At 30.5% G+C, this 12451-nt stretch overlaps 1 protein-coding gene across 3 annotated transcripts in view; it reads right to left on the bottom strand.

The window, feature by feature from the left end:
- The window catches only part of ATPCL (ATP-citrate synthase), a 116837-nt gene that overhangs the window by 40054 nt on the left and 64332 nt on the right, over nucleotides 1-12451 (bottom strand). For all 3 annotated transcript variants that reach the window (XM_035353069.2, XM_035353070.2, XM_035353073.1), the window contains exons 10-14: nucleotides 10530-10666; nucleotides 10147-10208; nucleotides 4297-4414; nucleotides 2363-2511; nucleotides 2111-2239 (exon numbers count right to left, since the gene is read on the bottom strand). In XM_035353069.2, coding sequence (XP_035208960.1) covers nucleotides 2111-2239; nucleotides 2363-2511; nucleotides 4297-4414; nucleotides 10147-10208; nucleotides 10530-10666 — 595 coding nt within the window. The remainder of the gene's footprint in view (nucleotides 1-2110; nucleotides 2240-2362; nucleotides 2512-4296; nucleotides 4415-10146; nucleotides 10209-10529; nucleotides 10667-12451) is intronic.

Below are 12451 nucleotides of genomic sequence, written 5' to 3'. Positions count from 1 at the left end.
GATTCTAATTAAATAAAGAATGATCTATTTATTCACTTTAAGCCCCTACCAGAATGTCTGCCACAAGTCTGGCAGCATTTCTGCCAATTCTCATGGTTGTTACAACATTTTATACTCGGATGCTTTATTTTCATATGCTGAAAGTTTAAAAATATAATTTTATGTACAGATTACATATTTTTTTTTAGAAATCCTGCATTATTTTAATTGTAGGCTTTTGGTATTCAAATGGATAAAAATAAGATGAGAATTTTTACAATTTTAGACTTGGAAGTTTCTTTTTCCGTTTATATGGTGTTTCTAAGTGAATTGCATTTTATATATGTTCAAATTTCACATATCTGAAATTTGGCATTTCTTAAGAATTCTGGATAGTCAAGCTTTTCTATACCACTGTTTCATCTCTTAAACTGTATTATAACAAAGCTGCATATATATATATATATATAAACATTAATTTTTATTTTATTGAAATCTTTTTAAAATTTAAGCCAGTTTTCCCCCTACATTAACTTATCAGATGGTTGCCACACACTGAAGGTTTCCATAATAATCAAATTTCTAATTAACTGATATTAAGAAGCAAAATATGCGTAGGCTGTTGTGGTTTGTATTAACAAAAGTTACCGATAGATAACGTGCACAGGCTGATTGATATTCCTGAGTATCACATGATTGAACTGAAGCATGTTTGCAGGCGCCTATGAGACGTGGCCAGTTCTTGAAATAGAAGCATCGACGGAACAACGTTATGCGATTAAATTTTGTGTTAGTCTGCAAAAATCAGCATCGAGACCTTTGACATGATACGTGGAGCTTTCAACGATGAAGCATTAGCAAGGGCAAGTGTTTTTTGCTGGCATAAAGCTTTTAAGGAAAGCAGGCAAAATGTGGAAGATACAGAACGTGAGGGACAACCTTTAACATCAATCACAGAGACAATGATTAACACAGCTGCGGTTATCACCGCAGAATTACAGTACGTCAGCTGCATGCTCTCTTGAATATTTCTGTAGGAAGTGTTCACTCAAACATGGCAGAACATTTCAAACTGAAACATGTTTGGTGGTTTGAATCCAAAAATGGATTCTGAAATTGTTGACACCTGTGCAAATGCAGCATAGAATGGAAAGAAAGACTGGAACAAGAAGGTGACAATTTCTTAAAACACATCATCACAGCAGACAACGCTTGGTTGTATCACTACGGCCCAACCATGAAACAACAAATAAAGTAGTGAATGGAAGCATACGTCTTCCCCTACTCCCAAGAAAGCAAAAACTGTGAAATCGGCTGGTAAAGTTATGACCATAATTTTTTTTATTATGAAGAAGTTATGTATCAATACGCTGTCGAACCCGATAATACCATAAACAGCTCGTACTACACGAATGTCCTATGAACAATGGTATAGCACATCCAAAAGAAACGTCCATTGCTTCCGAAATGGCTTCCAAACTGCATCGCGATAACGCCCGACCACATATTGCTTGTTGCGCACAGGATGTTTTTCAGCAGAACAACATACAGATTTTACCGCACCCTCCATACAGTCCTGATCTAGCTCCATGCGATTTCTGGCTGTTTTCTGAAATTAAAAAACCATTACGAGGCAAACATTTTGAAAGCAACAACGAATGTGTAAAGCCTGCGGAGGCAGTTTTGAAAAAGCTCTCAAAAAAACTGATTTTTACATGTTTTTCAGAAGTGGACAGAACTTTGGAATAAATGCATTGCGTGCCTCAATAGTTATTTTGAAAAAGACCACGTAAATGATGATGATTGAAGGCATTCTGTATTTTATATAATTTTAGTCTTATTACTTATTGAACAGACCTCGTATAATTTTGCATGCAAATATAATAGATATGATATAAATTGTACATTATTTTATTAATGTGTAGCATAAAAAATGATAAAATAGCTTTTAAAGTTCCTAATGGCAAAAACCTACCAAGTCACTTTAATCCCTTAAATATAAACAAACAGCAAAAGAACAGGAGAAAGTAGGTAGGACAACTCAACTTCATACATGATTATGCAATATATTTCTTTTTTAAACATTCTATCTAGGAAGTAATAAAGGGGAAAATAAAGCACATAAAATTACTTGAGAGAATAACGGTTTTACACCAGACCCATTTACTGAGGAAACAGAAGACGCTCGAGAATACTCCATGGAAGAACTAAATCCATTACCCGAATCTGTTCTAGGTAATTTGCTTGGTGGCGCGGATTGCTGCAAATGAAGAAATTAGATTTGTAAACTTTTATAACATGTACCTATATAATTGCACTATGATACAACAGACAGCAAATACGAAAAATAAAAAATGCATAAAAGTTGCCAAAAAATAATTACCATCATTCCTCCAGGTAAAAGAAAATTTGCTGTAGTCAATGTAGGTTCTGGCATGGCTGGTAAAGATTTCTTACCCATTGCCATTGCAACGATGGCTGTCATGTGCGTTTCAGGCCCAAATACATGAATTGGAACTCCTAATGTTCCCCCTATAAAATATTTTATTAATTTAAACACTGCTAAAAGTCAAGAGTTTACGTACATAGATATAAACAAAAAAAAAAAAAAAAAAAAAATCTGATGCAGACACTGCGACTTCCTTGTATGGCTTATGAAATTACATATTTTTTTGCTGCCCTTCATCTAAACATATTTCCTTGAATTATTCTAACTTAACTAATCCCTCAAGGCAAGTTGAAAATGACATCAAAAATTGCAAATTTTAAAATAAAATATCCACGTCAATTTTTGGTCATATAGGAGCCAAACTTCTTATAAATTAATTTTTTTTCAAAACGAGTATAAAACTTTTCCAAACATAAATATGAGAACCAAGAGATTGCATTAAAATTTAGATTTCGTTATTTGTCAAAATGAATTTTTTTTTAAATTTGATATTGCCAAAACATGAATATTTTCACCATTCAAAACATATCTGTGATTAGATGTATATGACTACAACCAACGATTGAGAAAATAAAGGCCGGATAAGGACTTTTAAGCCAGGTAAGGAGATGTATATATATATATATATATGTTTGGTACTGCCGACTGCAATAAAAAAGAGAGGTGCACAATTAGATGTTATAGCAGTCCCACATACAAGATTCCAACATCCTACAGCTTTTAGTTATGTGAAATGCATTATGTATGTACAGACATCACAGAAAAAAATTTTAACAATGGTTTTGAAATTGAAAAAAAGGGGAGGATCCAGATGGATTCAGAAATGGTGAAAATGAATATTTTTGCCGAAATAACACCCAAAATTTTTAGTGATTTCAGTACTTCCTTTACTTCATACAAGAAAGTAAAAATCAAATTGAAAATTTAATTCATCATAATTGAGAATTAATAAAAATAGAGGAAAATAATTTAATTTACAGAACTTTACCTGAATGCAACTGTCTATTGGATATACAGAGCAGAAATTTTAGATTCAACATACGGCAGACTTTTATAAGAATCAAAGACATACTAATTTAAATTTCTACAGCTGTTATAAGTTATCCCAAAATTCAAGCTATTTGCTAGTGCTCAAAGGCATTTCTCAATACATTTAAGAACACCCTATAAGAATGACGAATAAGCCTTAAGATGAATGACAAGTAAATATGTTAAGGTATCCTGCATTTTAATTTATCTGGCAACTAATTGTCAAGCTTTTATTTCAATGTGCTCTGCATCAGAATATAACTTAATTACAAACATTAACCTTCCATGTTATTTTCCTATATATATTTTAAAGAGGATCTGTACAATTTTCCCCTTAATTCAGTATTATTAATAGGTTGTTGGGAAAAAAAGATAACAAGATTATTCAATATGATTTGACTGGAATCTTGAATATGTGGTGTATAGTCCTCATTAATTTTTTCCATGACAAATGTTTTATTTTGGGCTACCTCTGATACATACCAGAATGGAAATACTACCTGCTGACCCATTTGAGATTTATCCATATTTTCTGCTGCTACTAGACAGATAACCATGGATAATAAAATATTATATTAAGTCATAATTCATGAAATTCCTTCATGCTACATAATGCAGTTAGGTAAGTGCATAAATTTTTTATATAACAAAATCTATAAATATGTAAGGACAATCTGGATTTAAAAAAATTAGGAAAACTACTTACAGAATTAAGAACATTCAAGTTTTTAAAAATTTTATTACAACTTTCAAACTTCCTTCCATGATGCAGGATTTAAAAGCAAAAATGTATTGAAGCATTTTTATTTTTATAATATTATCAGCAAAAAGGTACTTACCTACTTCCCTCATTACTCTTAAGCCTTCCTGATAGTTAGGGCCAGCTCTTCTAACAAATATCGAAACATTATGATCTACTAATTTTGTCTGAAATTCCAGTAATGCCTTTACTATACCCTAAAACAAATACATTATTATAAATTTGGATATCTTCTGAATGAATGTGTAGACAGAGTGATAACTAGGGATGCATTTGAAATAGTCAATGTCCTCATATGTGTAATTTAATGTTATTTTATTTTGCACGGTTTAATGTGACAGTAATCCAAATGAATGATTTTACTTTGGCTAAGAGACACAATGAATAATACCAGCTACATGCCATGATATAAGCATGAGCATCTTTTGAGAATGGAGAGAGGCTTTGAGATATGGCCTGGATGTTTGTATGCATTAAATCATCCAATAAATATGACAATTGTTATGCCAGACCCTTTTTAAAAATTTGATGCAAAATCTTTCCCCTATTATTTCTCAGCCTGGGTAAGTCCATATGGCATTTTATTAGGTGGCAATTTTCATAATTTGCTTCAGAATATAGTTTAAGAAAGTGATGCATCTTTCTTGCCTAAATGAAACTTGGCAAATCAATATTGAATGATGCATTTACTAGCTAATATATAAACCAAACTCTTTACAGTACTTGCTGCAGAATGACCTAGTTTGAACTCTTTAAAAAAATTCAATTCTCAGACAAGTGACCAATGAAGTTTTTGCCACTTATATCTCTCTTAAGCATATAATGTCATCAACATGGTATCGATGCTACTTTCCACGCGTCTTCATAGGTCATTTCAAACATTACATGAAATTGGCTCTTTCAAATGCACAAACCCAACAGTTATAGCATAAAAATACATATAATACTTGAAACTACACAACATCAATTAAAAAATTTTGTTTTATTACTAAAATGGTTTACAATAATTAAAATCATAAAGTAATTGGTATGCTACAATACACATTTTATACAGACGTTTTGCTACAAACTCACATTGATTACAGAGGAAAAGTGGTATACAATTTCATATACCCTCTCCCCCATACACAAGTGGCATGATTTCAAGGGTCTTTGAGACCTTTACATGATCATGAAACATTGTTTTCCCCCTTCGTCTATACCAGGTTTAAAATTTATTTAGTTTTCTTACTTGCTTAATTGATGTAAATATCAGCTTAAAGAATAAAAGTTTATGACAACAAACTAGAATAAATAATCCAAAATACTGTGGCATTTAGAGAGTTAAATAAAGTTCTATCACAAAGCAATCAGCAAATAGTATAAATCTAAGATAAATTTCGAGCTATGTAACAGCTTTATTAAAGTCTTGTAGTTTAAAATAAATAATTTAATTAGATGAACATTAAGGTATATGAATGGCAATGTTTGAAACCAGGTTCGGTGCCACGTGCGACTCTCGCACGAAGAATATATTTTATTTTAAAATGTTATAATTCTTTTTTCTTTTTGTTTTGTATGTCACCATTTTGAGTGTTAAATAAAGTTTTTCTGTGTTCCATCATTCGAGGTGCTTCATATTGCCAAAGAAGTATCACAGCTATATATACTTGATACAGGTTATTTAAAAATGGCAAAGAACACAAGGAATACCCTGCCTAAAGGAAGGTTTGACTTTTTAAATAAACCTTGCTCACAATCACATGAGGAAAACCAAGAAAGTCAATCATGCAATTGGCCTGTTCGCTTGCATCAAGATTACCAGCAGGTAGTATTGACTGGTCTTAACCATTCAACAATTAATGGAGCCTCATATTTGATATCGAATTTGAACATTTATTTCAAGAAAAGCAAACTAATTTACTTTGACATATAAAATATTCAGGTGATGTTTACAGAATAATGTTATCTTAAAATTCATTAATAAATTTTATAGCAATCCTATTCATTCAGCTGCACAGTTTTACTTGAATATAATCATCTTTAATGAAACAACAAAGCTTGACAAAACAAAATGGAAACAAAATTATTTCAATACCAATCAAGTTTTAAGGAAAAAGAGAAACTATGAGTACATAGGTAAGTCCATACAGAAACTACAGTATAGAATCTGTAAATATGTAAGGACAATCCGGATAAAATAATTTAAGAACACTATTTACAGAATTAAAAACATTCAAGCTTTTAAAAATTTTATTACAACTTACAAACCTCCTTTCAAATTCATTAAAAATCACACATCACGACTTCCTTGCATGGAATATTAAATTAAACACAATTTTTGCTGCATTTTATTTAAACTTATTTCCTCAAATTTCATTAGAGATAGATTTCTCATTTTATTAATTCAGATCTCTTCGTGGCAAGGCAAAATTACATAAAATCTTGAAATATTTTCATTAAATATTGAAAAGGATTGAAAAATATATAAATAAAGTTAAAACAATTTTTAAAATTAAAATTAAGAGTTTCTATGCAAAACAAACAAATCAGCTAGCAGGCAAGAAGGCAGATTTTTCAGTGCACAAAACTGAAATTTACTTTTGGTCCCATTTTGCAAAATGACATTGAAGGTGCAGAAACTGACTTAATTCACTATTCTACAGAGTTTCAAATGTACAAATGGCGGTTCATTAGGCTTAACTTGTGGCTTAAACTTTTAATTTGTTGATAATTCTATAAATATTGCAGAAAAAATCATAAGGCATAAAACGGCATAAAAATCTTAACGAAAACATGACAACATAATTCAATCACATTTAAAGCAAAAAATGCATAATTTATCAACATGTAAAAATAAAATTAAAAAAAAAAACTGAACTTAAAAAAGAAAAAACTTACCGAGCTGAGTAACAGAATGGGTGCGTGTATATATATATATATTTACATTTGGTGTGGCCGATTTCAAACAAAAAAGGTGGTGTACAACTACATGTTATAGCAGTTCTATATACAAAATTTTAACATTGCTACTTGTTTTTGAGTTATGCAAGATACATATGTATGTAACACATCATGAAAAAAAACCTCGTCTGAATTGATTTTAAATCAATCTTATAATTCATTTAGGGAAAAGAAGACTTATTCTGTCCTTATGTACAGATATCGTGCAAAAAGATCGTTAAATTGCATTCGATAGCTGTCAAAATAGATATTTTCATTGAAATATGATACCCAAAATTTTCTATGATTACAATACTTCCACAGAGATGTATAAAATGATTTAATAATTCTAAAGGTATCCTAAAAATAGCACTTTACTCACTAAATGGTAAATCTATATTGTACAGATTATGGAATGTAGATTTATAACATTTGATTATTTTTGTTTTTATTTATTATTGCTTTATTTTTTATTTATTTTCATAATTACTATTATTAAGTGGAAGCTAATCTGAGCAAAGCAGGCAATTCCATAACACATAAAAATTTACAGTGAATGCCAAGTTATGTTCATCACTTCAGAAAATAAGTATTTTAAAACTGTATTGAGAAAAGAAATGTATTTATGAAAGAACTGTGTTTTCACTATGTAACTCCAATATCTATGGCCCATGCTATTTGGCAAAAAGCTCCTGAACATCTGCCTAATGTAACAAAATACACTTTCGATACATCACATATGCTTGATTTCCTTTCAGTAAGTAGATTTCTTAAGGTTGCCTTTATGCATGTATACTTAAAGAAAAGTCACTACACAGATAACTAATCAAAATGTTATGCAAGAATGAAACACAATGCCAAAGCTATTTACATATTGCCAAAACATTCAGAAAGCAAATTTATGCACAGGAATAAGTTAAGTTCTTAATATAGCTGACAAAAATGCTGATCAGCAGATCATTTAACCTAAAACACGCTAACAGAGTCCAGACACAATTAGATATAACAGTTATAAGTAACAAGACATGTTGCATTCTTTTTTGCTCTGGTATTTTCCAAGTATGTTAAAGGTCAAATGAAGACTTGCCAGAATGTTTCAGCCCAGATGTTAAGCCTGGCATTGGAAATGGCCCGTCTGGTCATTCTTATCACCTTACAAACTCTTGATTACCGATGGTTATGGGTGGATAGATAAACACCATTCTAGGAAACAATGCATCTCAATGAAATAATGCAATCATGTTTAGTTAGTGCTACAAGCATGGCCTTATTATTTCCCTCAGGTGACTTTCAATGACATAGAGCATTGTATTTAGATACAAGTTAAGAACATGTTAATGATAGAGTCTAAGTTTAAGTTACAGATGCCCACTACGCTGAACTTAAGATGTAAAATTCAGTGTTAGAATGACTTGAACTTCACTTCCAAGTTTGACACTATTTAAAGAACAAAATAGAATGTACCTACAACTACAAATGCCCTCATGCTGCAGACACATACACTTACAAATTTCCAAGCCTCCTCTAAGATTCAAACCTGAGCTAACAATATGGCAACCAGCACTGCTAACCCCTATACTGTTTAGGGTGGTGATCAGATGAATGATTTATTATTTTATTACTTTAAGCATTGAGAATCTAAATTTTCAGTAGAAACATGATCTATGTTTACTTATGTTCTTATAGAAAGATGCTGACACTTAACCCTCTGGCTACGTATCTCACTATTTCCACAGGCAAAGTAGCAAAATTTGCGCAACCCGTGATTTCCGCGAGAATGCATTTTTCCAGTCTATTCAACTGTGCAACCTGTCCTCCCCCCGCCCCCCGTTCATGGTTTCATTTCTGCTTTTCTATGATGTTTAACTGTTTATTCAGATCTAGGTTAACAAATGGCATTACATGTCCATATTTCTGCGAAATATATAAGTATGTTTTGCACCATTTTGCAAGCTCTTTTCAAAGCTCAAAATGTCTGGCAAGAAGCGTTTTGTGAGCAATATAACCTATATTCCTGACAATATTTCTGCCACTGATAGCAGTTCTGACTTCAAGTATATTACAGATAGTTATAGCAAAACTGATGAGAGTTTCTCAGATTCTTCTGCAGATAGTTATGAATCTAAAGATTCATTTTCTATTCAAAACATTCGAAAGTGGTGCAAAATATTCCACCAGCTCCTGTTTCATTTTCTTTGCCTTGGCAATCACAGTGGAATGCTTACATTCTTTATAAAAAAGAACCCATTGCAAAAATAATGCTTCCAGAGTTCCGTTTGCAAATTATTGAGCTAAGCATTCAGAAATATTCAGATGGAAATGCCAGTATTTACCCTGGCAGATATAGTTCAACTCTCAGTCTCATGAGACAACTGCTTGACCTTTTGCTAGCCATTTAATCCCCAATACCATCAAGAAAGAGCTTCATAGAAAGTGTGCTGTTTGTTGCTAAAAAACGAAAACTGGCAAAAAATTCACACAGAAATGCAAATTTGGTGCAAAAATTGTGAGATAGGACTTTTCCTCGTGCCTTGTTTCAAAGTTTATCATATTAAACTTTATGTCTAATAAATATTTTTAAGTATTTTACATATTGTCATTAATATACATTTTACCTTTGTATTCCATAAAATAAATCATAAATTAAGCAAGATTAACTTTTCAAAATTTTGCTTTTTATATCATTATTCTTCAATTTTCCGACAACCTTTTTTTATGATCTAATTCTACAGTAGGGGAAAAAAACCTTTACAAAAAAAATGTATATTTTAACTAAAATATATGCATATTTGAAATATGTCATAACAATACACAATTACTTAACACAGCAAGAGTTTAATATTCTCCAAACTGTCAATTTTTATAACTTTAGGAAGAAATACTATACTACTCTTACATTATAGAGCTCTTAATATCAGTGATAGAAGCCTGAAGTAAAGAAAAATAATGACACTTTAATACTTTTAACTTCAGACTTTTGTTAACAGCAGCAGTATTAGAAACTTACTTTAAATGTAGCGGCAACATTTGTGAAATTTGCTATGCCTCCTCCAATAAGCAAAATTTTACCTGAAATATATATATATATAATTAATAAAAATACTTCCAAACTACAAAATTTAATTCTTCAATCACTAGACATAAAATATTAAGGAACTACGCCTTTCAGAACGTCTATATAAAAATCTTATTTTCATGAAAATTCTCCAAATACAATTTTTGCAATTCCATAAACATTACTCAAAGATGTATTTTTTTTTAAATCAAAAATAGTTTCTAATAAAATGAAGAAAATATAAAACATGAACAATATTTAAAAATCATTATAAATACGAATATTGACTTCACATCAAAACATTTTTTTTTTTTTTTTTTTCAAATAAAACATACCATCTGGATGCCTTTCTTGAGTCATTAAGCTCAAAATAGTTTTGGCATATTCATATGTCTGCATTTCTGTAGGAGCTCCAGAATACTCTCCATAATTGGCTAATTCAGAAGCTCCACCCAATTCACATATTGTATCACTTAAGAAAAATTAAACTCTTATTAATTTAAAAATTAAATTATGCCTTAAAAATAAAATTTTAGCACTCAGTTTACATACAGTTTTAGATAAGAATTTACATTTAATATTCTAATTATATGTTGAATCAGCTATAAATTGCTTATTATAAGTCAATATCCACTTCATGTAGAAAAGTTAGATTTCTAAGGTTTTGCTCAAGCACGTAAATACCAAATGGTTAACTGAACATTTTGTATACAAACAGAAAATGGCTGTATCAAAGCAGATAATACATCAAGTATCCTGAATTTCTGTGGTACCCTCAACACCCCTCCCCAAAAGGACAAAACTATTTCAAACAATGAATTTTTAACAGCAGAAGCAAATGCTACACTTATTTGGAAAAGTAACTATTTTTCTCATTTATCATTCACATGGTTATTACATCATAATGGAAGACTGCAATGAAATGTTCTAATATAATGAAATAGTAATAAGAGAACAAATTCTATTCTTATTTCATTTGTAACTTTAAAACGTGATATCTTCATAAGGATCTGTATGTAGCAGCTTTTACATTACTCTTAGGGTTTTCAAGCAAGTCTAATTTTACATTCGCTTAATTCTTTATACTATGATAAGTAGAACTATATGACACAGCTAGCAGATGCTATATTTATTATGTGAAAAAGACAACTTTTATTCATTATATGGCAACAATATTCTTAAAACATAAAAATCAACTACTGAAATAAACATGTGGTAAAATCGATTATTTAAGTACTATAACATTAATAACATTTTTTGAAAGAATTACTTATACTCACAAACTATAATATTATCAACCAAAAAAGAAAGATTTTTTTAAAAAATAGTTATTTAATCAAAGAAAACTTAGTTAACTGGAATAAATTTTTAGTTAATAAGTTATCACTAACAAAATAGAACATGCTGATATTTTACAAATAGTGCAAATCATAGTAATTCATTACAATATAAACAATATTTATTTTAAGCTCTTATTTTCTTGTACATTATTTTTGCATTTTCAGAAATATCATTTATTACACTTAAAACTACTATGTCAGTGAGAGTCACACAGTCTATAAAAATGATTAAACTAATATTTAGTCAGTTCTTAACTTTAGGCAAACAATTGATTTCTTTTTATAAATTGCAATATAATATTATGTGTATATCAATATATTTGCAGCTGTTGCATTATACACAATTTATATTTTACAAGCACAAAACGGATTAAAATGTATTCATGTGCCATGTCAGTAAAGTTTTCTATTTATATTATTCATCAGATAGATCTCTTGATAGACATCACAGGACTTGCAGAAAATGCAGTTTTAAAGACATGCAGAAGTTTAATTTTTGAAAAATCTTTCATCACCTTACAATTTTCAGCTTTTGTATTTATGAGAAATTTTGGTACTTTTCCGTTTTGCCGGCGCAAGCGATAAAGTCGCCAATAATGGTACAACCGATGCCAAACGAAATATTCTCGCTGGTAACCTCTTACGCCTCATTTTTAAAACAAGTCGCAGCTTTTTCTTATCAGATTGATTGTTTCTTTCAATACTGACATATAATTACATAGAATTTTTATCAGATAGTTCAGTTTTATGTCTAAGGCCATTTTCGGTAATTAAGTCAATTAGGATGCAATCACAGCGCTTACCCGAAGCCGAAAATATAGAAAAGGTAAAGTCAAGGGTTAAATTCATCCATTCTAACGAGAATGCATTAGCGAAGTAAAGCACTGCAGTTGTCCAAATTTTCTGAGTAAGCTATT

This window comes from Stegodyphus dumicola, chromosome 3 (genome assembly GCF_044657685.1).
Source record: "Stegodyphus dumicola isolate Sdum_Otavi_A_Nest chromosome 3, ASM4465768v1".
Taxonomy (NCBI): Eukaryota; Metazoa; Arthropoda; class Arachnida; order Araneae; family Eresidae; genus Stegodyphus; species Stegodyphus dumicola.
Note: the sequence above shows the minus strand (reverse complement) of the source record. Positions and strands in the feature narration are given on the sequence as shown.